Source organism: Oryctolagus cuniculus, chromosome 18 (assembly GCF_051225735.1).
Source record: "Oryctolagus cuniculus isolate XC-2025 breed Fujian yellow rabbit chromosome 18, ASM5122573v1, whole genome shotgun sequence".
Lineage (NCBI taxonomy): Eukaryota > Metazoa > Chordata > Mammalia > Lagomorpha > Leporidae > Oryctolagus > Oryctolagus cuniculus.
Window position 1 is genome coordinate 4,568,087 of NC_142884.1, and position 27,457 is coordinate 4,595,543.

Sequence of the window (27,457 nt, forward strand, 5' to 3'; positions counted from 1 at the left end):
TCCTCTCCAGGGACCGCACACAGCTCAGTGGCCCTGAGTGTCCACAGGAGCCCACCTAGAGGGTGGTGACACCAGGATTCGCTCCCCTTGACCTTTAGCAATTGTGCCAGGACATGGGCGGGACACCAGTCACTCAAGATGGATTCTAAATTGCACTCACCAGAGGAGGCGATGACACATGGGCTCACATGTGGGAGGTCACAGTTAATGGATCCGGGCCGGCACTGTGGCGTTATGCATAAAAGCTGCCGCCTGAGGTGCCAGCATCCCCTGTGGGTACCAGTTCGAGTCCTGGCTGCTCCACTTCCAATCAAGCTCTCTGCTATGGCCTTGGAAAGCAGCAGAAGATGGCCCAAGTGCTTAAGCCCCTGCATCCATCTGGGGGACTCAGAAGAAGCACCTGGCTCCTGGCTGGGGATCAGCCAAGCTCTGGCTGTGAGGGCCCATTGGGACTGAACCAGCAGATGGATACCTCTCTCAATCCTTCTCTCTGTAACTCTGACTTTCAAATAAATATTTTAAAAAACTTGTGGCTCATCAAACTCTAAGGTAAAATCCGAGATGAACGTGGGACTCCACCTTCCAAGAGGACCACTCAGAAGTGAAAGACTGAAAGTGTGTGCAGGGTTTCTTCCGGCACAGAAAGTTCAAGGTCACCTGGATTTCTCAGTGCTCGCCTAACATAAACCCCACAACACGGTTGGCTCTGGTGGACGGCAGCACCCGGTGTTCTGGAAGAGTGCGGATGCCTGCCCGGCTTCCTCTGATGGCTGATTACTCTGCAAGTCTGCATTTCCCACACAGTTCCGTGAGGCGGGATTAAGCGTGTGTCTGGATGCTTCTCCCGAGTTTCCAGTTAAGGGGCTGGGGACTGCACCCCACCACAGCGTAGCTTAGGGAGTAAAGCCAACACCTGCAGCACCGGCATCATTATGGCCTCCAGTTCGAATCTCAGCAGCTACACTTCTGATCCAGGTCCCTGCTAATGTGCCTGGGAAAGCAGTAGAATATGACCCAAATGCTTGGGTCCCTGCACCCACGTGGGAGACCCAGAAGAAGCTCCCGGCTTCTGGCTTCAGCCTGAGAGTGAGCCAGCAGGTGGGAAATCTGTCGCTGTCTCTCCTCTCTATGTCTCTCCCTCTCAAATAAATCAGTCTCTGAAAAATTTTTTTAAACATTCCTAGAAGGAAATACCTGGGTAAATATGACCTCAGACTTCATCACAGCATCTTTGTTGTTGGCAAAAGTACAAGGAACAAAGGAGAAAGTGGCTGAATTGATCATCCCCAAAACTGCAGAACTGTGCACCATGGACGGCTATCAAGGGAACAGAAAGACAACGAACACATGGTGTAAAGATCTGGAAGCCACAACAGGAAAAGCAAGGGTGCAGCTCACTCATCACAAGGGCACGGAAGTGAAAATAATGCCACAGAGAGGCACCCCCGACACCCACCACACTGGTCACTTCTCGAAGACAAAGCAGGCAGAATGTGGTCAGGGTGTGGGGAAATTTGCAGCCCTGAGACGCAGCTGGAATGTGCAGGGTGCAGCCACTGCGGCAAGAAGCTCGTAGTTCCTCAAAGCACCTGACCCAGTGTAGGCACAGCACAGAACAGCCCACCCCCTACATGGAGTCAGGCACTCCCATGGACCCCACATGCTGGCAAGGTTCAGGGTCAGGTGCAGCGCTCACCAGTGTGCTGAGTGCAGGCTCTGTGGAGCGTTCTCACAGCCGAGGGCCCAGGGGGAAGCTCTGAATACCCATCCAGGGATGGTGCACACAGGCATCTGTCCAAGCACGGCCAGCCAGGGACAGGAGCCAGATGTGCACCGGGGATGCGGGGCTCAGGGAGGTGGGTCCCTGGCTCTGTGGGAACTCTGCAGAGCCCCAGGAAGCCATGAAGTGAGGATGCGTGAGGCAGGAGGTGCAGCCACACACAAAGGGCCCCGCATAGCACCGTTCCCAGAAACACCCAGGGCTGGGAGCCCACAGAGCCCTGGGGCGGGCGGGGCTGGAGGCTGCATGGTGCCAGCTTCCTCCTGAGGCGAAGCTGTGTGGGTCGTTCCATTTCTGCAGCTTTACTGTGAATGCCACTGAGTGCACGCTGTGCCAGCTCCTGTTTCTGGGAGGGGGACGTCCTCTCAACCTGATGTAGGCTAAGGAAAGGACAGATGCCTGTCAGTGCCTTTACACCCGAGGCTATGACGAGCCACCGTGCGTTCTCTCATGGGGCCCCCACCCCAGTGCAGGCAGCTGAGAGCCTGCCCTCTGCCCTCCACCCCCAAACATGGCTGAGGATGGGGTCTTCCATTCTGTCTGGGACCCGGGACCCCTTCTGATTCACTCTGGGGACGGCGGGCACTCGTAGGGACTTCTGAGGAGCGGTACCTACCAGAACGGTGCAGTCCCCACGTCTGAATCTGGAAGGGACACTGCAGGACCCTGAGACCGGAGTGCTGTGGCCAGGGCCACCCAGAGAGGGGAGGTCTCGGGCATCCCCCCACCACAGAGACGCTGGGGGATGACATCACCTGTTCAGGTCGCTCAGGAAGCGTCACCCCCATGTCATCCAGGAGCACGGAGCCCAGGTGCTCAGATCAGGTGAGGGGCTTAGGACACAAGTGATGGGGACCCTGAGCCTCACACAGAGTGTGGATCTGCAAACAGGCCCAGTCCCCTGCTCCCAGTCCCCTTCCTTCAGAATATCCCAGCACAGGGTGTGAGGCATGGGACCCCGGCGGGCCTGGGGCTATGACACCCCCATGCTCTCAGTTTCCAAGGGAGCTCGGGTTCTCTGCCCCACAAGGTGCCCTCCCCTCCTCAAGCCCCTCACTGGGACCCAGGCCAGGCGGCATAAGGCAGGACCTCACCCCAGGGCCCCTGTCCTCTTTTGTGTGTTCTCCTGCACCTGCCACAGGCACAGCTGGGCTGCAGCTCAGCTACACCTCGGCAACGTCTGCCTTCTTCATCTGCTCCTGTTGCTGTCACCCACCTCACGGGATCCAGCCCCCACACCTGCACTCAGCAGTCAGGAAGGGGAAGTGCCTGCCTCGGCCACCCGGCCTGTGCAGGGAGAACCAGAACCCTAACCGGGCAGCTCCTGGGCACGGCCCACGAGGGGCACCCCCTGGGTGGGGTTGGAGCGGGGGAGGGAAGCCAAGCAGGCACAGCACAGGGGGCAGCGGAGGCGGAGGCCTGGTCCTAGCTGTCCCCAGAGCCCGCTGTGTCCTGGGCTCCGTCCTCAGGGACAGCAGGGGAGGTCGGGGAGGGGCTGCTCCCTTCCTGTGAGGCCGCAGGTGAGGAACCCCTGACGTCTCCCCGCTCATCTCCAGCCGGGCTCTGGGCCTGCGCCCCTCACAGCTGCTCTGCTCCACGGTACCATGGGTGGCGGGGCTCAGACCCCAGCCCTCACTGCCCTCCTCTGCCTGGGTGAGCCGGGGACACGGGGACAATGGGACCCCTCACAGGTGTGGAGGGGAGAGTGCCATGCCCCAGCTCTGACCCCAGGACTCAGAGGACCAGGGCAGGCCTGGGCGTCTCTGCAGGGGTGGGGAGTGGGGAGCAGCTCTCACGGGGACTCTCTTCCAGGGCTTTGCCGACGCCAGGGGATAAGGCACAGGCGGGTTAGTCCTCCCCTGACCTGGCTCAGCCCCAGGGGCCCAGGCAGCTAGGGGTTAAGGAACCCAGTGGGTTGGGCTGATGGTGATGGCTGGGAGGGGCTGGGATTGCAGCTGGGGAATGGGGTGGTGGAAGGGGCGGCACCTGGGATCTGCAGCTCTGATTCCCTTCCAGGGACCCTCCCCAAGCCCTCCATCTGGGCCGACCCAGGCCCCCTGGTCGCCGTGGGGAGCGCTGTGACCCTCTGGTGCCAGGGGTCTCTGCAGGCTGAGGTGTATCATGTGTATAAAGAGGGCAACCCACTGCCCTGGGAAATGCGGACTCAGTAGGACTCAAGACACAAGGCTGACTTCCCCATCACCATGTCCATGAGCTCCCAAGACACAGGGCAGTACTGGTGTGTGTATTGGACCCGCTCGGCCTCTCCCAGCCCAGTGACCCCCTGACCCTGGTGCTGACAGGTAAGGGGGTGTCCCTGCCCAGAGAGGCTCCAGCTCACAGAAAGAAGCCAAGTGGGGTACATGGGGCGGCACCCCCCCCGACATGCCTCTGCCCTCCCCTGCAGGGATGTTCCCGGCACCCTCCCTGTCAGCCCAGCCAAGCCTCGTGGTGGCATCAGGAGGGAACGTGTCCCTCTCCTGTCGCTCAGAGTATGATGATGCCCGCACTGTCCATCTGCTGAAGGAGGGCGGAGCCGGCCCCCTGCACAGCCTGGAAGCCTGGTTCTCCCATGTGGCTGGGGTGTGGCAGGCCACCTTCCTCCTGGGCCCTGTGGGCAGCAGCCATGGGGGCATCTACAGGTGCTACCGCGCTCACAGCAGCCAGCCCCATGTGTGGTCACTGCCCAGTGAGCCCCTGGAGTTTCAGGTCACAGCTGAGGGGCCCGGTGTCCATGGAGCCTGGGTGGGGCGGGAGTTGCAGGAACGCTGACCCCGCGGGAGTGGTGAACACCTGCACACCCTGCCGGCTGCGGGATGCTCCCTCCACACGCCGTCCTCTCTCCCAGGAATGTACAGGAAACCTCCCTGCAGGCCCAGCCGGGGACCAAGGTGTCCTAGGGAGTGATGGTGGCCCTGCGCTGTGGCTCTGAGGAGGCGATGGACACCTTTCTCCTGCACAAAGTGGGCTCAGACGCCCCTCCCCAGCGCCTGCATGTCCCGGGTTCGGCCATGGCTGCTCAGGCCACCTTCACGCTGGGTCCTGTGACCTCGGCCCACGGGGCCACCTACAGGTGCTATGGCACCCCCAGCACCGACCCCTACCTGTGGTCATGGCGCAGTGACCCCCTGCAGCTCGAGGTGTCAGGTGAGGGCCCCAGCCCTGTGTCCTTGGTCATCCTGGTCGGTGCAGGGCTGCCTACAGGAGAGGGCTGGGTGGGGAGGGGACCTAGGGTAGTTCACCAGGGACTTAGAACAGCAGTGGACTTCAGCCCGAGGGCCCGGGTCCTCAGTGCTGAGTCCTTGGGGAGGGCGGGGTCTCCTCCTCCTCACCATCCCATCCCTGTTCTCAGGGGGACCGGAGCCCAGCAGCCCCTCGCACCCCCAGCCACGCTCCCCCACTGGTGAGTCAGCTACAGGCCTGACCCAGGGCTCAGGCAGCTGTGGGGAGGTGGGGTCCTGTGTTACTTGGTCTGGCCAGCCTAGGTGACCCCTCCGTGCACCCCCCCCAGCCCCAGCGCCCCAGGACCACACCCTGGAGAACCTCATCCGCATGGGCGTGGCGGGCTTGGTCCTGCTGAGCCTCAGGCTTCTGCTGGCGGAGGCTTGGTACAGCCACAAGAGGACCCGGGCTGCAGGCCGGTGGTGTTCTGGAGAGGACAGCGCCGGTCAGAGAAGCCACGACCTAAGTGGCAGGGACGAGGAGATTCTGCGGGCACAGTGGGGAACCGTCCCCCACGGTGTGGGTGCTGAGAGCTGTCTGGGGGCATCAGGGGCTCTTTATTCAGCTGTGGACTTCTGCCCTGTGGCTGTGCCCTGTCCTGCCTGGCTCTCCGGTGGGACAGCGCCACCTTCAGGCCGCATGTGGACCCGCACCCGCCTCCCGCTTTGCTCCGCCCTCAGGGAGCCTTTTACTCTGTTTCTGATGAATGCAGTTCCCAGTGCGCATGCGTGGGAATCCGCGTTTCCAGCCTAGAACACGGAGCTTGCGCCAAGTAACAGAATAAACGAGCGAAATCGGATTTCAGGGTGGGCGAGGTCCATCCATCTGGGGAGTGAACCAGCAGATGGAAGACTTTCTCTCTCTTTCTGTCTTGGTCTCTATTTAGCTCTGTAACTCTTTCAAACAAATGATTTTTTTTTAAAGTAAAGTTGTACATATTGTGAATGTACTAAAAGTCAGCAATCTATACACTTTAAAGGGCTGGTTTTATGTTATTTGAATTTCAGCACAATAAAGAAGGAAAACTTTGTTTCTTGGAACTACCTTACAATCCAACAGTTCCTCTCCTGCACATATAACCACAGGGATTGAAGCAGGAACCCAAGCAGGTGTTGCATCCACGGGTTCAGAGCAGCCTCATTCACATGAGCCCAAAGATGCCAGCAACCAGAAGAAGCACAACAGGTGAGTGCGTCCACAACAGGCGGTGTTTGTAGACACGGCTGACACTCTCCTGTTAGAAAAGAAGGAGCGTCTGGATAATCGTGGAGAAACCCTGAAGATATGACAATACAGAAATCAGCCGGTGTCACAGACACCATGGTCGGATTCTGCTCTGAGAGGTGCCCAGGGGTGCAGATTCAGAGGGCAGAACGTGGACTCGGGTGTGGGGAGGGAGCGTGCAGGCTCCTGCTGAGTGGGTCTGGGGTTTCTGTCTCTGCTAATGAAGATGTTTGTGACAGGGGCTGGTGGGTACACAACACAGTGAACGTGAGAGGTAGCTACAGCATGAATTAAATTTCTGTCAGGTCTGTAATCTGTGCTATGTGAATTTCAGCTCGATTAAGAAGGAAGACACAATTAGCAAAAACATTTTTGCCACCTATTTTTCCCTTTAAATGAACACATAATAATTTAGGAGGCGCAGTGTGGAATTCGAAGGTGTGCTCACCTCACCAGGGTGTTCCCATCTGGTCATGTCTTGTGTTTGAGGCCCCCAGCCCCTCTTGTCGAGTTGTTTATTAAAACACTCAACAGGGCTGGTGCTGTGGCTCACTTGGTTAATCCTCCGCCAGTGGCACCGGCCCCACGGTTTCTAGTCCCAGTTGGGGCTCCGGGTAGTAGTCCAGGTTGTTCCTCTTCCAGTCCACTCTCTGCTGTGGTCTGGGTGGCAACAGTTTTTGATCCAAGTGCTTGGGTCCCGGCGTTTACATGGGAGACCGGAAAGAAGTACCCAGCTCCTCGCTTTGAATCAGCTCAGCACTGGCTGTAGCGGCCATTAGGGGAGTGAACCAAAGGAAGGAAAACCTTTCTCTCTGTCTCTCTCACTGTCTATAACTCTACCTGTCACACACACACACACACACACACAACAGGTTATGTGAGCAACAGTTGCCTCCTTGTGCTGTGCAGACTAGAGCCGTTCCTTCTATATGATTACACTTTGGGACCTGTGGACCAAACCTCCCTCCATCTCTCCCACAAGACCCTTTGATGCATTATTGATCACCATCCTACTGTGCTGCTACAAGATCAACTTTTCCAACTTCCGCATAGAAGAGAGAACTTACATTGGATTCCTGGGAAGGCGTATTTCACTTCATGTTCTCCGGTCCCACCCATTTCTCCACAAATGACTGGGTTTCATTAACACATTTTTTTGACAGGCAGAGTTAGATAGAGAGAGAGAGAGACAGAGAGAAAGGTCTTCCTTCCGTTGGTTCACTTCATTCATGGTTGCTACGGCCGGCGGGCTGCGCCGATCTGAAGTCAGAAGCCAGGTGCTTCCTCCTGGTCTCCCATGTGGGTGCAGGGCCTGAGGACTTGGGCCATCCTCCAATACCTTCCTGGACCTCAGCAGAGAGCTGGACTGGAAGAGGAGCAACCAGGACAGAATCTGGCACCCCAAACAGGACTAGAACTCGGGGTTCTGGTGCCGCAGGTGGAGGATTAGCCTAGTGAGCTGCGGCACTGGCCTAACACTGTTTTCCAACAGAATTATAGGGTGGGAGTTGGGACAGCAGTTAAGTCACTGCTTGGGATGCCTGAATCCCACAGCACAGTGCCTGGGTTAGGTCCAGATCTACCTCTGAGGTGGCTTCCATTACTGCACACCTAGGAGACAGGCAGTGGCTCAATGCTTGGTTCCTGCCCCCAGGAGGGAGATTGGCTGCAGCTCCAGGCTCCTGACAACCTAGAGCAGCTCTGGCTATTACCAGCATTTGGGTGGTGAACCAGCAAACAACAGATCTCTCCCTCTTTCTCTTCCTCTTTCAAACAAAATTATAAGTATTTTAAAATAAACTAATGATAGGCCTCTCATCTAAATTTATTTCTGCCCCTCCCATTCCCCGAGAATGGGAACAAATGGTTTCTCTCTGCTAGTCCACCAAACTCTAGGCTGTATTTTCTTCCAAGGGGTTTTCCTATTCCTATCATATCTGCCGGACTAGGTTCTGTGATTGCCTGGAGTGGGAGTGTGAAGATCCTGTGCCAGGAAACCCCTGTATCTTCCTTGTACCAACTGGAGATCTTGGGAAGCCACACACGAGGTGGTGGAGAAGGAACTGGGGTTGCAGAAGGAGGCTGATTCATCAGGACTCCCATGGATACAACACTGCAGGGTGTTACCAGTGCTGACAGGGTGAGGACTCCCATGAATACAACACTGCAGGGTGTTACCAGTGCCGACATAGGGAGGACTCCCACAGATACAACAATACACGGTGTTACCAGTGCCGACATAGGGAGGACTCCCACAGATACAACAATACACGGTGTTACCAGTGCCTACATAGGGAGGACTCCCACAGATGCAACAATGCACGGTGTTACCAGTGGCAACGTAGCACGGATTCACAGGATACAACACCCCAGGGTGTTACCAGTATTGACAGAAGGAGCGTCACCTGGGCAGCCCCCAGTGTTGCCCTAGAGTTGGTGGTGCTGGGTGAGGAGACAGCCAGGGTCTTCAGCCCTCATGTGGGAATTTTACCTGATTTTTAATAGACTTCGAGAATGGCTTTAGGGAACAAATGAGAAGTTACCACATGGAGTTGCTATAGACCCTTCACCCAGCTCCCTGTTAGCATTGTAGGTTAATATGGCACATTTCTTCCCAGCTCCCTTAGCTCAACTAGTCCATGGTTTATTTATTCCTGTGTCGGAACCTAATCCTTTATCTTCGCCAGGATCTCACACTACCTCTGGTTCTCTCTGTCTCTTTAGGCCCTGTGATTCCCAGATTGGTGATGACCTTGATGACAGTTTTGAGGAACATGGACAAAGACTTTCAAGGACGCCCCGCCCTGGGAAGCTGTGTGACAGGACTGGGTGATGGGTCACTACGCAGAAGATGGGAGAAAAGAGCTGTCCCCAGCACAGCCCAGCAGGGACCCAGAGGATCTACGAGCGTGGCTGCTGCTGCGGATCTGGGGCACCTGGTTCCCAAGGGAGCCTCACCCTTCCTCCCCAGCACTTTCCGCGTGCAAGGAAGTCTACGTGCAACCTGAAGAGCCAAAGTGACTCCATGTACAGAAAATTAAATAAAAAGCAGCCTCCATTTCCCATAGCAGACCTGAGTCCTTGTAAAAGCAGGCATTCAGGCATTCCAGGGATATCAAAGCTTACCAAGGACAGCTCAGCAGACCAAAGGCAGCTCAGTAGAGATTACCAAATGAGGTAACTCCCTGAATCCAAGCCAAACGGAGACCCCCCCCCTCGAATAAGAAAAACTCAGAACAGCCCCGTCCAATCACCAAAAGCCCCGTGCTGTAAGCCCCGGCTGATGTAACCCTGTGGTTTTTTCCTTTAAAAGTGCTCCTAAACAAAGGCCGGGGCCTTTTTCTGACCTCTGTTGCGTCGGCTGGTCAGATGAATTCCTGCCATGTCTTGTACTTTTAAAATAAACCTTGCCTTTGCATTTAAAAGTGTGATCTGGTCGCTGATGGCTTCCTGGGGAGCTACTTAACTGGGCATAACACAAATCACGCCTGAGAAGTGGAGCGCCACACACCTGCTCCGGTCCAGCCTCCACTGCAGCTCTACCCCCAGGGCAGGCCAGCATCTACTGCAGCTCTACCCCCAGGGCGGCCCCACCTACGTATCTTGAGGGGGTGTCTGGGACCCCTGCTTTCCGGAAGAGCGTGTCTGCGGTTTCCAGAAGAAAAGTGCAGGGTCTCTGAGTTTCCGGAAGGGGGGTGTGCGGGGTTTCTGGAAGAGTGATTCTAACTCCCCGGGTTTCCGGAAGAGAAGTGCGGGGTCTCTCAGTTTCCGGAAGTTGGTGTGTGGGGTCTCCAGAGAGCGCCCGAGATTCCCAGGTCTCCGGAAGAGCACGTTTGAACTCTGCAGGTCTCCGGAGGAGGGGACTGGGGTCTCCGGGCCCATTCCCGAGGCTCCCCGGTTTCCGGTAGAGGGCATCTGGCAATTGCGGTCAGTCCACCATGAACCTTCTCTCTACCCGGAAGCTCCTCCTTCAGCCACACCTGCCCCTTGCACCCTTAGTACCATGCCCGCTTCCTGGTTTACATCTCGAGGGTGGCAACTCCCTGAGTGCGTGGGCGACTCCTTGGCTCACCTGTCCGCAACAGTGTGGGACAAGAAGGGATCCGGGGCTGCACCACCCCTCCGGGCCCAGACCCCCACCGCTCCCTTCTCCTAGCGCAGGTCGGGAACAGGGGAGGAGCTAACGGGAAGGAGACCCTTAGACACCTGCGCGCCCGAGTTCCTGCGGCGCAGCTCGCATCGCTGTCATCGATGAACCGAGGCGAAGGGGGCCCGAATCAAGGCGTCCTCACTGTGGAATAAGACTCGGCCATGGCACGAGTGAAATCCGGGCGTTTGCAGCAAACCGAGGCACTGCGGACACTGTGGGAGTGAGACAAGCCAGGCACAGAGGAGAACCCACGCGGGAAGTCACTCAGGTGTGGGCTGTGAGGGACTCGGGGAGCAGCATGGTGGTCACCAGGGGAGGGCGTGGGATCCGCAGGTCAGAGAGCAGAGCTACAGAATCACGTGGGAGAAGAGGTCTAGAGGTGTAGTGTGCGTCATGGCGACTGTAGTTAATAACGCTCACGGCATGGGCAGCTGAAATTGCTTAAAACTGTGTCAGATGCTCCCACCACACAATAAGTCTGTGAGGTAATGCACACGTTATCTAGCGTGGGTTAGCTCTTCCACTCTGTGTGTGTGTGTGTGTGTGCGTGTTTCATGTTTACATGACAAATAGACACAAATACAGCCTTTGGCTTCAAAGTAACTATTCTTCAAAAGGAGAAAGTGTGCTGCCCTCACCCCTTCTCTCAGGCTACTGTGACAAGACCTGCCTGGCCGTGGATCAGGATCTGGGGTGAGGCCAGGACAGAACATTTCCTTGCCATGTTGTTCCTCCTCCAACGTCCTCTTAGATAAAGTTCCAGTGAGCCCCCGGGGCCAGGGGAAGGACTCCCTACCACAGTGCTAACACCAGGGTGGCCAGGGAACCTTCGCTCTGGTCCTGGGAACCCCCGCGTCTCTGTGGTTGCCACCGTGGCAGCCCCCAGGAGTGGCAGCCCCCAGTGGTGCCCTGGAGCTCATGGTCACAGGTAGGTGTCTCTCAGCCCCAGTGTGTCCTCAGCAGAGGCTCCTGGCTGGCTGTCCAGGGCCCTGTCCACAGCACGGGTGTGCAGAGGAGCATGGGAACACAGCAGAGGGCACCACGACTTGGGCAAGGATGAGACATGAGTGGCTTCTCGCCACCCCCCACATTCAGTTCACATCCTCTGCCGCCCCCCAGGCAGTATCCCTGAGGACAGGAGGTCAGCTGAGCCAGGTGGGCATGGGCACAGCCGAGCAGCCACGAGCGGTGCACACGCTGGAGCATGGTCGAGTCCCAGTGAGCCAGGTGAGAGCTGATGTTTGCGTGTCACAGCATGTCCACTCGACCCGGAGCAGCCTTCTTTCGATTCCTCTCAGACATGCGAAAATGTGAAAACACGCTAAGCCCACGGGCCATCCACAGAGAGGCCATGGGCTGGCTCTGGTCCTTGGGGCAGGATGTGCTGAGCTCTGCTGGGCACTGAGTACACGAGCGGAGGTGCTGGTCAGGCCGTGCACAGAACTGCACCCATCAGCACACTCACACACGCAGGCACACACGCAGACACTCACACGCAGACACACAGATGCACACAGACATGCACAGATGCCTACACCCGAAGACACACATACACACATGCACACATACATGGGTGCACACACCTCCACACAGAGACACATGCATACACATATGTACACACATCAACAGGACACATTAGAAACAATCCCATAGGTATCTGGCTTCAAGGGCACAGAAATAAAGAGCCAGTGGGGGAGACGAAACTGAGTTGAGAGCCTTCTGGCTCGAGTGGGAGCAGGAGCGGGGGTACTCGGCAGACACTGCCCAGGAGGTTGGACATGATGGGCTTTAGCACCTCCCAGGGAACAGAGACCCTGCCCCAAGTCCCTGAGGAGGGGGCTTTGAACCAAGGTCTCCACAGAGCTCCAGAGAGCGGGTGCTGTGGACAGAAAGCAGTCAGGACACTCGGCCCTCAGGGAAAAGCTCCGGTCACCACCCCAGCTGGCCACATGCAGGGAGCCTGCACCTGCAGATCTGGAAGCAAAGTTGTGAAACCCAACACCCGCGGCCTTCACAAGAACACAAGGCTGAGTCTGACTGAGTTGGGTGGGAACCTGCACACCCACAGCGTCCACCAGAGAGCTGCCGCCTTCTGGGCACACAGCCCCCGGGGGAACTGGGGGAGACCACAGAAAGGACGCTGGGGCCCTCCACGGGAGCAGAACCCACTGCAGCTAAACCCTCAGAGAGAACAACCGGCCTCAGGAGGAAACAAAGAGCCCTCCCCCCTCGGGGCGGGGGCTAACTGGAACTTTATCCAAGAGGACGCTGGAGGAGTTACAACATGGCAAGGAAATGTTCTGTCCTGGCCTCACCCCAGACCCTGTTCCACGGCCAGGCAGGCCTTGTCACAGGAGCCTGAGAGAAGGGGTGAGGGCAGCACACTTTCTCCTTTTAAAGAATAGTTACTTTGAAGCCAAAGGCTGTATTTGTGTCTATTTGTCATGTAAACATGACACTTACACACACACACACCCCTCCCATGATGCAACGGGAGGCCCGGGTTCGATTCCCGGCTGCAGGTCTGGGTCCAGCTGCCTGCTCATGCAGGTCCTGGAGTCGTGGTCCCGGGTTGGGTAGCTGGGCTCCTGCCTCCCGTGTGGGGATGTGGATGGAGCTCCTAGCCCCTGGTGTTGGCCCTGTTCACCCCAGCCATCACAGGCATTTGGGGATGACCCAGCAGATGGAGCTCTCTCACTCTCTCTCTCTCTCTCTCTCTCTCTCTTCTCTCTCTGCCTCCCTCCCTCCCAAACTTTCTGAATTTAAAAATAGAAGATCAGAAACTCAGGTGAAAGCCAGAGTTGGACCCGCACACCAGGAGACCCCGTGGGGACTTTGGCTTCATCCTCACGACGCCAGGGTTGACTCGAGTTCCGTGGTCGGTGTTTGGAGAAAGCTGTGTTGGAGGAGCTCGGGGTGAGCCGGTCCCAGTAACCCAGGACAGGAGAAGAAACCCACCCCAGGTGTCGACCCCTGGAGCCAGAGCGGCCCTGCCTCGGTCCCGATGCTGTCCCTGAAATCCAGCCACTGTCATCTCCCCCAAGGCGAGTACTCACAGGCACGGATGTGATCAGGGCCCTGGGGGCACCAGCCAGGTCACACAGGCGGGGCCTTGTTCACTGTCACTTCCTGGGAGCACAGAAAACCCGCCTTCTCATCCCCACCCTCGCTCCTGCACCTGCAGGGAGATGACCACGGTCCTCCCGGTTCTGTTGCTCAGAAAGGAGACAGAGCCCACGCTCCCTTTTCCAGACGGGGGGAGTCCCACGTGTCTCCACGGCCGTGAGGAGTTTAAGTGGGGGACACGAAACCCTGTGCCCTCCATCGTCTCCCCTGCATGTGGACAGCACGGTGACCTCCCAGGGCCGCCCCGGGACTGGGCTCCTCCATCTGCCTTCCCCTCTGTGCCGGAGCTGCAGATGCGCTGTGAACCCACCCAGACCCGGCCCTGGGGCACCCAGAGACAACAGGAGCCACCCAGGCCAGCAATGGACGGGAGCTCTGGGGAGGGAGTGGTGTGGTGTTGAAGCTGACAGGAACACCGAGGGCGCAGGTGTGGTTGGATGTCCGTGGGGCCGTGATCAGGTGGCGGAGGGAGGGCTGTACCCCGCCTGTAAGAAAGTCAGTGTGAAATCCCCAGGGTGAGCGGTGTAGGGCCTCACCCCCCACATCCTGTGCCCCTCGCCGGCCGGCCACACACACCTCCCGCCTGAATCTGCGCCATGCCCTCCCCACTCATAGCCCTGCTCTGCCTCGGTGAGTCCTGGTACGGGAGGGCAATGGAGGCCGGGGGTACGGGTCGGGGGGCAACACGACCCATGGTTCCTGCCTCCCAGGGCTGTGTCTGAGCTGGAGAATCAGCACCCAGAAGCGTGAGTCCTCCCTTCACTGCCCCAGGGTCACCCTCGAGGTCCCCAGGAAGTCACCACCGCTGGGAAAACTGGGAGTGGGCGGGGCTGTTGCTGGTGGGAGGGGGCTGGGGAGGGTTCCTTCTGGAAACTCAGGTTCTGATTCCCTTCCAGAGGCACTGACCAGGCCCAGCATCTGGGCCGAGCCCGACTCCAGGATTCCAGAGGGGAAGCCAGCAGCCATCTGGTGCCAGGGGCCCCCCGGGGCCGAGGAGTACCAGCTGCTTTCTGAGGGGGGCCTCTCTGCCTGGGGGAGACCCCAGTGATCCAGAGGGAGGGGCGCAGTCCGGTTCCCCATCGCAGCCATGACCTCGCGCACTGCAGGGCGCTACCGCTGCTTCTGCCGCAGCGGGGAGCTCTGGTCGGAGCCCAGCGAGCCCCTGGATCTGGTGGTCACCGGTGAGTCTGCTGGGCTGTGGTGGCGGCAGGGGGCAGCCCCACCCGGCCATGCTCTGCAGGTGTCAGAACGGGGGCTGCTTCCTCTGGGAAGAGCCTGCAGAGAGGGAAGCCCAGCAGGGCATCGGTGCAGGGCTCCTACCGAGGACGGCACCCGGGTCCCTGGGACAGGCGAGAGAAGCAGGCCGGGCAGAGAGAGAGGCTTGTCCTGTGGGAGGGCCGCTCCCACGGAGGGAAGGTGTCCGGGCCACGGCGCTCCCTACAGCCGGGGACCTGTGTCTCAGACTGAAGCACTTGGTAGGATCTGCAGGAGGGCTCGTGACAAACACAGAGAGCTTTGGCCCCGAGTCACCGCAGCCTGGATCAGAAGGGCCGAGAGCTGCAAGCAGCCGAGTGTCCCCTGGGGAAGGCGTGACAAACGTGGGCTGCACCGCATGCGAGGGAACGGGCTGAGCTTGCAAAAGAAGTTGAGACACGGGGCGAAGCTTAAAGCTGTTAAGAGGCTGAATTCTATGTTATATATGTTTCCCCCAAAGACATAAGCAAACGGCCGCCCCACCCGAGTCTCTGACTGGTGGCTCTGAGGTGGCCCCTGGCCATCAGTTGCCCCAGGCCGTGCTGGGATTGTGGGCCTAGCGGCCAAACTCTGGGAAAACCCCGTGGACAGCGGCTCCCAGAGAGTCTGATACTCGCTCCTGGAAGCTGGGGGCACTGAGCGACTCTACCTGGGAGCACGGCTGGGGAGTGCGCGTCTGTGGCTGGGGCAGGTGTGGGGGGAGAAGGGTTTGAGGTTGCAGTGGGGAGCCTGGGAGGCAGGAAGACACTGGCCACCTTCTCCTGCAGGAATGTACGACACGCCCACCCTATGGGTTCAACCAGGGCCCACGGTGACCTCGGGAGAGAATGTGACCTTCTACTGCCAGCTAGAGATGGTGACCAACACCTTCTTCCTGCTCCGGGAAGGCGGGCCCAGCCACCCACAGGGCAGCCACGGGGTGGTGCCAGCGGAGTTCCCCGGGGGCCCTGTGACCTCGGCACACACAGGCACGTACAGGTGTTTTGGCGCCTATAGTGACCATGTGTGGTCCTTCCCCAGTGAGCCCGTGAAGCTCCTGGTCACAGGTGAGGAAGCCCCCAGTTCCCAGGTCCTCCCTGGCCTCCTAAAGAAACCCCAGGGTCCTGTCGAAGGGACGTCCACCACAGGGGGCCAGGGAAGGAGAATGGAGGGAGCAGAGGAAACCCCCAGCCCCGACCTGTCCTCTTCATCTCTGTCTCCAGATGTGGGAGACCCCAGACTGGAACCCACAGACCCCGCCCCTGCTCCTGGTGAGTAGCTTGCTCCTCCACACTCGGGAGAGCTGGAGCCTTCCTGTGCGTGCCTGTGGGAGCCGTAGGCTTCCCCAACTGCACAGTGCAGTGCAGGTGCCCCAGGTGTGGTGGTGTTCAGTGCCCACAAGCCGCCGGCAGTGAAACCCGCACCCTCCCTCTCATGCTGGTCCATATGCAGAACGCAGGTGCACTAGGGGCAAGATGAGAAGTTACCCAGAGCTTGTGTCCCCGGGGCCCGTGACACGCAGGGAATCTTATGTTTAAGACATGGGCGCAGTCTCCAGGAGACCTCACTGTGTGTATGGGAATATTCCAAATCCCAGGACAAGCCCATCTGGAGTACTTGCGGGCCCTAGCATTTTGGATAAGGAACGGGCAACCCGTATAGCAGTGCCCGTCAGCCAGAAAAACCTCCTGGTCTCTGGGGCACAAGCGTCCTGGCTGGAGTGGATGGAACGTCCATGGGTGGAAGTCAAAAGAGAGAAATGTGTTATATGAGGGCAGTTCAGAGAGCTCATGGAAAGTGCAGGGGTAAAAGGACTGGGCCATCTTCTGCTGCTTTCCCAGGCACATTAGCAGGGAGCTGGAGAGAAGTGGAGCAGTGGGGACTCGAACCGGTGCCCATAAGGGGTGCTGGTGCTATAGGCGGAGGCTTTAGCCCATTACACCACAGCGCTGGCCCCATAAACTTCTCTTTTTACTCCGTGTCCCGTGAAGTTTTAGAAGACCCCTGGCATCGCACACAAGGAGCAGTGGTGACTTGGAAGGGGGACCCTGGAGGGCTAAGCAGGGCCGCCTGGCTGGGCACACGCAGGAGACATCTGGGTGAACACTGGCCGACCGAGCCCCTTAGTGGATTGGTTCTCAGAACGAAGAGATTTCCAGAAAGACAGGGGGCAACCCAGCAGTGCCGGAAGTCAGGAAGGGGACCCGGTGACTAGGGACTGGCCAGGAGGATGGTGGGAGGGGGATGGCTCAGGACACCCAAGGGAGCGCCAGGCTTTGGATTTGGGCCGTGTGTGGAGAAAGACCCGGGTGAGGGGGGCACAGAGCCCCCGTCGGGGTGCGAGGCACAGAGACGCATGCGCAATAGTGCAACGCCAGCTTCTGCCTGGGCCTGGGGGCCCTGCCCACGGGGTGAGGCTGCTGGGACCCCTGTGAGGCATGGGGTGGAGACCTGGACAGCCGCGGGGTGTGGCGGGGCTGGGCTGAGGAAGGAGAGGCTGGGCGGGCGGAAGCCAAAGCCGACCCTCCCTTCCCACAGCAGGCTCTCAGGAACCCCGTCTCGGAACCACAGTGTCCAGAGTCCAGGACGGTGAGTAGCGGGGCTCCCGCGGGGTGGTGGCAGGAGGAAGGTCTGGGAGGTGAGGGGAGAGGAGCGGGTGGGTGCAGTGCTGCATCCCATCAGCGGCCCCTCTGCCCCAGCCCCAGTCGCCTGGGATCACACCGCCCAGAACCTCCTGCGGATCGGCCTGGCTGTCCTGGTCCTGGTGGCTCTGACGTGGCTCCTGGCTGAAGACTGGCTCTGCAGGTGGAGGACCCAGGAGGGAGCCGGCCATGCCCAGGCCGGCATGGACTGCGACGTCTGTGCTGTGCCCCAGAGCGGGGTCACCTGCACGGAGTGGGGGGTGGGGGCAGGGGTGGAGGTGACAGCCTGCTGAGGCAGATCCGCTCCTTGGCATGTGCACCTGCTCGGCCACCGCCGCCCCACTCTGGTCTCCCCTGACAAAGCAAACAGCCCTGTCCTCCATAGCAAGGCTGCGGCTGAAACTTCACGCGCACTCGCAGCACAGCTTGGGTTTCCGTGAACTATTTGAGGTCACTTCAGGGCTGCTTCCCGTCATGGGCTTTGTCCTGATCTCTCCCTCCCTTGGCCTGCGGGGTGCCCCCCCCAGTCTCTTTCCCACCACTGTACCCGAGTGCCACAGGCTGGGTGATGGACAGAGGCTCGTTTAGCTGCTACCCTGGAAGTCCAGTGATGATCACCCAGGGCGAGGGATGGACCCTGGGACTCCCTGAGACCGGGGCCTCCCTCCTCCCCTCGTGCTGAGACCACAGCTCGGGACCCCAAACCCGTCCTCCAGGGCCCTTTCTGCCCTATGAGGTGGGGAACGGAGTTATCCCGGTGGCCCTGGAGTCCGCAGCCCTGGCACAGCCCAAGTGCCAGAGCTTCTCGCACCCCGTCTGGGTCTCACCGACAGTGGTATGGTCCCACCAACGTGAGTGGGGTCTCACCATCCTGGCTGGAGTCCTACTGTTATAGGTTTGGTGTCACTGACCTGGTGGGAGGGGTCTCACCATAGTGGGTGGGGTTCCACTGACCTGGGTGGGGTCTAACTACCCCAGGTGGGGTGTCACTGATGTGGGTGGGAAGGGTCTCACCATAGTGGGTTTGGTTTCACTGTCCCGTGTGGGGTCTCACTGTCTTGGTGGGGTCTCCCCGATATGGTTGGGGTGTCACCAACCTGTGTGGGAGAGGTCTCACCGATGTGGGTTGGGTCTCACTGTCCCAGGTGGGATCTCACTGGTTGAATCCCTAGTGACAGAGAGACTGGCAGACTCAGGGGGTGGGGGTGAGGGTGGGGGCAGAGGGGCCGCTTGGGGAGGGGGCTCCTGTGCTGGATGCAGAAGCTCTCAGAGTGGGCGGGGGCGGTGGAGCTGTGCTGTGAACGCCTAATGTCCCACTGTTCACCTTGAAGCCCTGAGTGTGGCGAATCTCCTGTTCTGTTTTGCCACAAAACCTGTCTCCAACAGTGACCCCCTAGGGAGCAGAAGTGTCCCTGGTTGAGGACCACTGTCACATTCTGTAACAGGGTTTCTGGAACCTTCCGTGTGGCTGTGGATTTGGCCAGGGCCTTCTGTGCACTGAGGCGTGGGTAGCAGCAGCCCACAAGCATCCCCAAGCACCACCCGGTGTCCCACAGGTGGCAAAGACCACCCCTGCTGAGCCCACGGACCCGAAGCGTCCCGGCCCATATGCTGTTTTGCTCAAGATCCCAAAGGCTTCTTTCGGTCTTGCAAAGACAAGCCGTGGGCACAGGATCTGGGGAGCACTGGTTTCCTGGTCTGCCCCAGAGCCGCCCCGTGGACAGCCACTGAGTCCTCCCTCCCTGTGCCTCCCCGTCACCTGGATATGATCACTGGTGGGGGATTTTAATTAACCTCCGGTGCTCATAGCGTCAGATGCTTCCGGTTCCCACTGCCAGGCCTTTGCGTGCAGGGAGCCATGGCAGCAGGGAGCACACAGGGTCCTCCCTGAGAGGACCCTCCCTCTGGCCAAGGCCATTCTCTCTGAGCACGACCTCGGGGCTGATCCCACCCAGAATGAAGGGCAAAGGCCCAGCTGGAGGCGGCGGGTTCTGGCCCTTCCACACGGAGCGGCAGCAGCAGGTGGCTCTGCTGTGGCCCCAGGCTGTGTCTGCAGGTAAGTGGGTGGGCGTGGACACCAGACGATAAACTGTGAGCCGTGCGGCCCAGCCTTAGCCTCCATGACTGGCACCTGAGTGCTCTGGCAGCAGGAGGCTGAGCGAGGGCAGCCCCTCCTCCCAAATCACTGGGGTGGGGTGGGGCAGATCTCCACGGGGGGCCGAAGGGATGCTGACAGGTGGCGGACCTGCTCTGTGGGTCAGCACTGTGCAGGGTAGGTTCTTTGGGATATAAGTTATATTTAATGAAGCGCCTTAGAATATATTAGAAGGGAAAGAACATTGCATAGAGCCGCTGGCAGCCTCCTCTCCAAACCGGCGCTTACAAAGGGCAGTTCTGCTCCAAGACCCAGAAAATCCTCCCAGAAACCCCAGAGCGAACATGTACTCCCGGAAACACTCAACACCAACCACGCTCAACTTAGAAGACAAACTTCCTTCGGGTTAGGATTGACTTCCGGCCTGTGCATGGTCAGGGAAAAGGAAGTGGACTTCCCCCGAGCTCTGTGATTGGCTCCCAGGATGCAGCAGGGGGCAGGACTTCCTGCTCAGGGGCCAAATGAGCTCGTCCCATCTTTAACAGGAGGTGGGCTCAGCCGTTGCTATGAGACCTGCTGACAACTCCTGGCCTGCCCTCAAAGCCTTCCTAGTTCGGGGGTGGGGCTGAGGTACAACCCCACCCCCCAGGCCGCCCGGGGTATTGTGGGTATATGCAGCCATGGTGAGAGGTAGCCAATGGGCGCTGGGCTCTCAGTGACTCTGTCTCCCGCACCCTGAGGTTTCTGAGGCGCTGGAAGGAACCTTTCGCTCACCGGGTGGTGTCTGCTCTCGGGTCTGGGACAGCTCCAGAGCCGGCGGGGGAGAGGCCGTCTCCTCGTCTCCCACGCGGGAGAGGTTGATGGCGGGGTCTGCAAAGCCTGAGGAGCCACGGCACACTGGGCCCTCCTTGCTCGCGCGTGGACCTTCCAGCCCCGACCTCCGAGAGGGGACAGAGGCTGGGGTGGTCACAACGCGCCCACCGGAGGAAGCGCCTGGGAAATCCAGCCCAGGGCTCGGGGGCACTCCTCCTGCGGGGTGGGATTCAGTGGCTCCCCTGGCGCTGGCATCCTCTCCCTCCTTGTGGGCGCTTGATTCTGTGTGAGAGATGCCCGTCCAGTCCCGCTCCCCCCTGTAGCAGGGTCTGTTCTCTCCATGGGCGATGCCCGTCTGGTCCCTCTCCCCTCTGTAGCAGGGTCTGTTCTCTCCATGAGAGATGCCCGTCTGGTCCCTCTCCCCTCTGTAGCAGGGTCTGTTCTCTGCATGAGAGATGCCCATCCGGTCCCGCTCCCCTCTGTAGCAGGGTCTGTTCTCTGCATGCAGCAGATGAAACCCTGTCTGGCAGTTACAGGGTGACCTCAGGGACGCGGGCCATCACAGGAAGAGTGAACACCGCATGGTTCTGAGAACTGACAATGAAACAAAAAATGACCTACATGAAGGATCTCTGTGGGTGAGATCCTGGTAGAAAGAAGGGACCATCAAAGAAGGATGCGCCTTTCTCTGAAGGGAGGAGAGAACTCCCACTTTGCTCATGGCCCTGTCTAAATACAGACAGTTTTTGTGGACTCAAAAGGCTTTATTTAAATAAAAAAAGAAAGATTATTTATTTATTTAAAGTCAGAGTTACATGGATATTGAAGGAGAGGCAGAGAGAGAGAGGTCTTCCATCCACTGGTGCCCAATTGGCTGCAATGGCTGGAGCTGCACTGATGTGAAATCAAGAGCCAGGAGCTTCTGGTCTTCCATGCAGGTGCAGGGCCCAAGCACTTGGGCCATCTTCTACTGCTTTCCCAGGCCCTGGCAGAGAGCTGGATCAGAAGTGGAGTAGCCGGGACTCGAACTGACGCCTGTATGGAATGCCGGCACTGCAGGCAGTGGCCTAACCCACTATGCCACAGCGCTGGCCTCCAAAAGGCTCTCATAGCCAAGGCAGCTCATGTCAACAGCCCCGGATGATCACTGACATCATACATAAGAGTGTTAATTGTTAAATCAACAACAAGAATCGCTGTGCACTAACTCCCCATGCAGGACCTCTGATCTTCATGAGTTGTATTATAAGAATTAACTGTAAAACTAGTTCTCCACACTGTGTGTGCGTGTGTGTGTGTGCAAATTCTTTAAATATTTATTTAGTATAGAGTTGGTCTTAGTATAAAATTGATTGGAGAGACTGGCGCTGTGGCACAGCAGTTTAACGCCCTGGCCGGAAGCGCCGGCATCCTATATGGGCTCTGGTTCAAGTCCCGGCTGCTCCACTTCTGATCCAGCTCTCTGTATTGGCCTGGGAAAGCAGTAGAAGATGACCCATGTCCCGGGCCCCCTGAACTCATTTGGGAGACCTAGGGGAAGCTCCTGGCTCCTTGCTTCAGATCGGTGCAGCTCCAGCTCTTGTGGCCAACTGGGGAGTGAACCAGTGGATGGAAGACCTCTCTCTCTCTCTCTCTCTCTCTCTCTGCTTCTCCTTCTCTGTGTAACTCTGACTTTCAACTAAATACATAAATCTTTAAAAAAATAAATTTCATAGAAAATGAATCTTAGTGGAGAATGGGACTGGAAGTCGGAGAGGGTGGAGGAGGAGGAGTGAGAGTGTGGGAGGAATCTCTCTGTTCCTAAAGTTGTACTTATGAAATTTGTATTCATTAAAAGAAAGGTTTCTTTGGGAGAAAAATAATAATTGAACCTGGGCTGGCGTTGTGACTCAGTGAGTGAAGGTGCTGCCTGAGACGCCAGCATCCCACATGGGAGCACGGGTTCGAGTCCCAGCTGCTCCACAGCAAGCCAGTTCCCGGCTGATGCACTTGAGAAAGCAGCGGGAGAAGTCCATGTCTTGGGCACCTGCACCCATGTGGAAACCTGGATGGAGCTCCAAGCCCCTGACTTCAGCTTGGTCTACCATAACCACTGCAGCCCTGTGGGGAGTGGTCCAGTGGATGGAAGACTACATCTCCCCACCCCACTCCGGTACTCTGCCTTTCAAATATATAGATAAATAAATCTTTAATAAATAAATAAAAGGAACTGAATTCATGGGAATAGGAAGTTGCAGTAAATCCACCCACATGTCCTGTACTGGTGGGTAATCGGCTCTAGGAACCCTGTGCTGGGTGAGTCTGGTCACGGGACATCAAGGAGTCCCGGCACACACCTGCATGATGGCGCCTACTTCACTCTGGGCTCTGAACTCCGCCGTTCACTCCTGGGCTGAGAACAACAGAGCTCGCTGCTGTATTCCTATGAGAATATCCACCGGGGGCCGGGCGTCCTCCTGCAGTGGTGCAGACCTGCGTATCTAGGACTCTGCACACAGAAGCCGTGCAGCAAGAGTACGATGAGGTCGGCAGCTGTCAGCTTCATTAGAATGTTGGGGGCGCCGGCGTACAGGCGACTGTGGCTGACCAAAACGTGCCCTGACACCTGACGATGCCGTGACTCGGTAATCCAACATTCTCCCTCAGTCTAAACGCCAGGCTGCAAAGCTTCATGGGAATTCCTCACACATTTACTCAGGTAGGAAACACACATACACATGCATGCCTACACACTCCCAAATTTACATACACTGTTCCCAAGGACAGGAAAAAGGAACGTTTTATCAGGATCAGGCAAGGAGAGAGTGCTATCAAAACCAGAGACGGAAACAGTCAGATGGGGAAATCCTGGGACGGATGCTCCCGTAAACTTAGACTTCCAAGAAAACGCTCACAAAGAACACTCGTTCCTATGAGAAGAGAGAATGCAGGGGACATGACCACACTGGTTGGATGGTGGTGGTGAAGGCAGGCACCGGTCGCTTGATACTAAAGAATCGATGGCGTTCAGTACATTACCAGAAGAAACAGCTCATCAGACACAAAGCTGTTTTTGTCTGAGTGATTTTGCATCCCCCTGTCAGTCATCACATCTTCTCTCTGGAACGTCAATTCAAGTCTTTGCCCACTGCTCAAATGGGGCTTTTGTGGTTCCATGTAAATCATGAGTTTTGTTTTACTCCAGGCTGTTGGAGGTCTGGGCTCTGCTAAGTGGAGCTGTGTGGATCTCCCTTGGAGCGCTGACGGGAGTTCGTGTGTGGACCGCTGTCCTGTGACCTGACGGTGACCAGTGAGGGCAGTTTCTGGTTGAGACGTCGGGTTGTCTTTAGGTAAGATGACGTCATCAGGAAAGAGCCGACGTGCCTTCTTCCTTCCCAATTCGGACGCTTCTGTGGCTTCTTCTCGCCCACCTGCTCTGGCGAGGACTTGCAGGGCCGCGCAGAGCAGCAGTCAGGGTTCACGTTTCCTACAAGGTCCTCACTCTTCCTCCACGGATACAGCGGCAAAGCAGCACGCACTCCCCTCAGTGACGTGTGAGCACAGCATGTCGGCGTGCGCCTGCACACTCAAGTGTCCTCGTGTGCGCAGTAGCGTGTCATCATACCCATGCGCAGTCCTGTGTGTGCGCCTGTATAGTCACGTGTCGGGCTGTGTCAGCGAGGGCAGTGGCGGTGTGCGCCTGCGCAATCCCTTGTCGACGTGCACCTGCGCAGTCCAGAGTCGGTGTGCGTGTGCGCGAGGCCGCCTCAGGTGAGTCCGTGTCCGCCCACACGGGGAAGCTGAGGCTCAGGGCAGAGGGGTGTGTGAGGGGACGCAGTGAGGGCGCCTCCCCCGGGAGTCAGGGCAGGCGGCAGGGAGGGGGCGGCGCAGGTCCTGGGAGGCCTCAGGGCCCCGCAGCGGGGTGGTCGGGTCAGGGGAAGCTGTGGCTGAGGGGCGTGGGAGCGGCGTCCGCGGCGGAGGGGGCGTCCGGGCCTCCCCCGCCCTGGGTCGGGCCCGGGACCTCCGGGCCGGGCGGGAGCGGGTCTGCGCCCACCTGCGTCCTCCGGAAGTGGCCGGGCTGCGACCCCACAGGAGGGGCTGAGAGCGGGGACGACCCCGGGGCGCATCAGCCCACCTGAGGGGCGGCTCCGGGAGGCCCGTGTCCTTGGTGCTGGGTCCTGGCCCTGGGAGAGGAGGGCGGAGCCGGCTGACAGGGCGGGGCGGGGCCCCATCCCTGCAGGGCGCCTGTGCCCCCATCCTGGGGACTGAGGGCCTGGCTGGGGTGGGTGCGGTGCCGGTTCCCCCCCCATCATGGGACAAGGGCCACCCCAGGCAGCTGGGGTGGGGACAGCAGCCCTGTCTGGTGAGGAGGGCGTCTGGGAGGGTCCTGGCCTGCGAGGGGACGTGGTCCTGGGACCCAGCCTCTGGTTGCCTTCCAGGGACCCTCCCCAGACCCAGCCTCTGGGCTGAGCCAGGCTCTGTGATCGCCCTGGGCAGGCCTGGGGCCCTGTGGTGTCAGGAGACCCTGGAGGCCCAGGAGTGCCGTCTGTATAGAGAGAGAATCCCAGAGCCCTGGGACAGAGCGATGCCCCTGGAGCCCGGAAACAAGGCCAAGTTCCCCACCCTCTCATGGCTGAGGTGTACGCGGGGCGCTACCGCTGTGTCTGCCTCAGCGCTGCTGGCTGCTCAGAGCCCAGTGCCGCCCTGGAGCTGGGGTGACAGTGAGGAAGCCACACCCGAGCAGGAGCTGGGTAGGTCACGGAGACGCTGAGAGGAGGTGTAGATGGGAATTGGGTGCGGGGCCTGGGCTCCTGGGCCAGACACCCAGAGTGAGGGCGGTGGGACTGCAGGGCAGGAGGGAGAAGGGTGTGGGCGGAGCCAGGGTGCAGCCCCGCCCCTCTTCCCTCCTGACCCAGCAGGCCCTCGGTGGTCCCTGCAGAGGGCCTGATGGGGTCACACAGGGACTCGCCGTGTCTGGCTGCTGTGTCTGGCTGCCCCAGGTCGTGCTCCCACAGCGGGGGAGCAGATGCAGCGCTGGACGGGACCCGCCCAGGACGGGTCTCACTCACACCCCGGGGGCTCGGCGGTCCTGTAGACCAGGACAGATTCTGCTCGGGCTCAGTGGGCCCTGGCAATGGCCCAGGGAAGTCCCCAGACCTGCTGCTGTAGGAGAAGTTCGCCGGGCTGTGGGTCCCTGTGGCCCCGCCCCTGCGGAGCTCCCCTGGCGGCCTCCATGCTGGGGGCACACGTGCAGCCCAGGAGGGGCCGTGCACCTGCTCGCCTGAGTCGCTGGGCCTCTGCCCGCAGGTGTGGGTCCTCTCTCTCCAGCCCGCATGTTCCGTGCACCCCTGTGCTTGGGGAGCCCTGCTCCTGACTTTCCCAGCAGTCGTTTCACGGGCAGAGGTCACCGGGGGTGCAGGGTTTGTGGCGTCAGTGTGGGAAATCCTCTCCCGTATCTGGGGCGGGTGTAGTTTATGCGTGACTACAGAGGAAGCCTGGCGCCGTCTTCTGTCCCGTGTGCTTGGGATCCAGGCTGTCACGAGCCGGGGGTGTGTTGGTGTTTGCGTGTGTGACGTGTGTCCGTGCACCGCCATTGCAGCATCGTCATGGCCCCGACACCTGACTGGCCTGGTCCTCTGTCCCTGTGTGTCTAAGTCAGAGCTCCGCTCCCAGGAGGGCGTGGGTCTGGCTGTCAGGATCGAACCTGGTGCCGAGTTTCTAATGTGGTCTCCCTCTGATGGCTGGTGTGTGTGTGTGTGCGTGTGTGTGCGTGTGTGTGTGTGCGCGTGCACGCACTCTGCCTCTGATAAATAAATCTTTCAGATAGAGAGGAAAGACACAGAGAGAGGTCCTCCATTTGCTGTTTCACCTCCCAAATGGCAACAATGACCAGGTCTGGGCTTGTTTGGAGCCAGGAGCTTCTTCCAGGTCTCCCACGTGGGTGCAGGGCCCAAGCACTTGGGTCATCCTCACTGCTTTCCCAGGTGCAACAGTAGGGAGCTAGAACGGAAGTGGAGCAGTCAGGACATGAACTGACACCCATATGGGATGCCGGGCTACAGGCGGCAGCGTAATCGGCTACGCCACAGCGCCGGCCCCCCCCCCACAGTTTTGTGCATCACGGGCAGCAGCCGGCTGAGGGGCACCGTGAGCGCGACTCACCTGTGTGTGCTGCCTGTGTTTCTAACACAGCTGTGCGCCAGCCAGAGACAAAGGGAGGCGGAGCAGCAGGTGCACTGGCTGAGGTGCAGGGAGGTGGCAGCCCCGACAAGTCCCCTCTGAGCTCCTGACACTCGGGAGCCCCGACGCCACCCCTTCCCCCAGCCGTGGGCCCGGAGCCCAGTGCTGAGTCCTGGTCAGCGCTCACTCGGCAGGGCAGGGGCTGAGCTGTGTCCCAGGCTGAGCAGGCAGCGCCCACGGCTCTGCCCTCACTGGCCTGGGCCATTTTCTCTCTCAGCCTGAGACCCGGGGTCCCAGCTCAACTCTGGTCCTGAGGCAGACCCAGGTCTGAGTCCCCGGGGCACAGGGTGGCCGACAGAGTGACCCAGAGGCCAGTTCTCCCAGAGCCCCACTGAGCAGGGTCTGAGACAGGGAGGGGACTGAGCACTGAGGGGCAGAAATGACCGGGAGGTGGTGATGGAGGGAGGAGGAGGTGCTGAGGAGGTCAGAGGGAGGAGTCTGGGAGAAACCAAACCACATGCCCAGACCTTGGGAACTCCCTCTGAGTCAGTGGCTGTCACAGAAGTCCTGCCCAGGGTCCCCTCCTCGTGATGCCTGCGTGGAAGCAGGGCAGGCAGGGGCCCCTCACTCATCACCTGCGAACCCCGTGAACCCCGCCAGACAGCTCCACCCCAGTCCCCGTGCACCTGCTCACTCCCTGTGAATACTTTATTTCATCACACCCCACCACCGTCGTATCCACCCCCCCCTTTCCGGATCTGAATCTCACCGCTGGTCTGCACCTTCCTCCAACCAAACACCAGTGTCTCTGCCCCTCGTTGCTGGTGATGCAGCCCCCACACGCGTGTCCCCGCCCCCACAGCAAACCCAACCACAGCCACGCCCAGGGCCCATGTGAACACTGGGGGTGCTGGCGGCTCCCTCATGGGTGGCTCCGTGCGGGGTGGGCAGCAGGGTCCCCAGACTGGACTCACGGCTTCTTCCTCCCCTGATGCATGGAAGGATGCACGTGG

The 27,457-nt window shown here is 59.2% G+C and overlaps 1 protein-coding gene across 1 annotated transcript; it reads left to right on the forward strand.

Moving 5' to 3' along the window:
- Nucleotides 1-3,972: 3,972 nt before the first annotated feature.
- LOC138846776 (leukocyte immunoglobulin-like receptor subfamily A member 6) lies at nt 3,973-17,670 on the forward strand. Its single transcript, XM_089320126.1, is given in 11 exon segments — nt 3,973-4,083; nt 4,188-4,525; nt 4,681-4,927; nt 5,133-5,183; nt 5,292-5,388; nt 14,092-14,132; nt 14,213-14,248; nt 14,399-14,683; nt 15,524-15,802; nt 15,959-16,006; nt 17,441-17,670. Coding segments are annotated over 10 exon segments (1,650 nt in total). The 5' UTR covers nt 3,973-4,083; nt 4,188-4,189.
- Nucleotides 17,671-27,457: the final 9,787 nt, after the last annotated feature.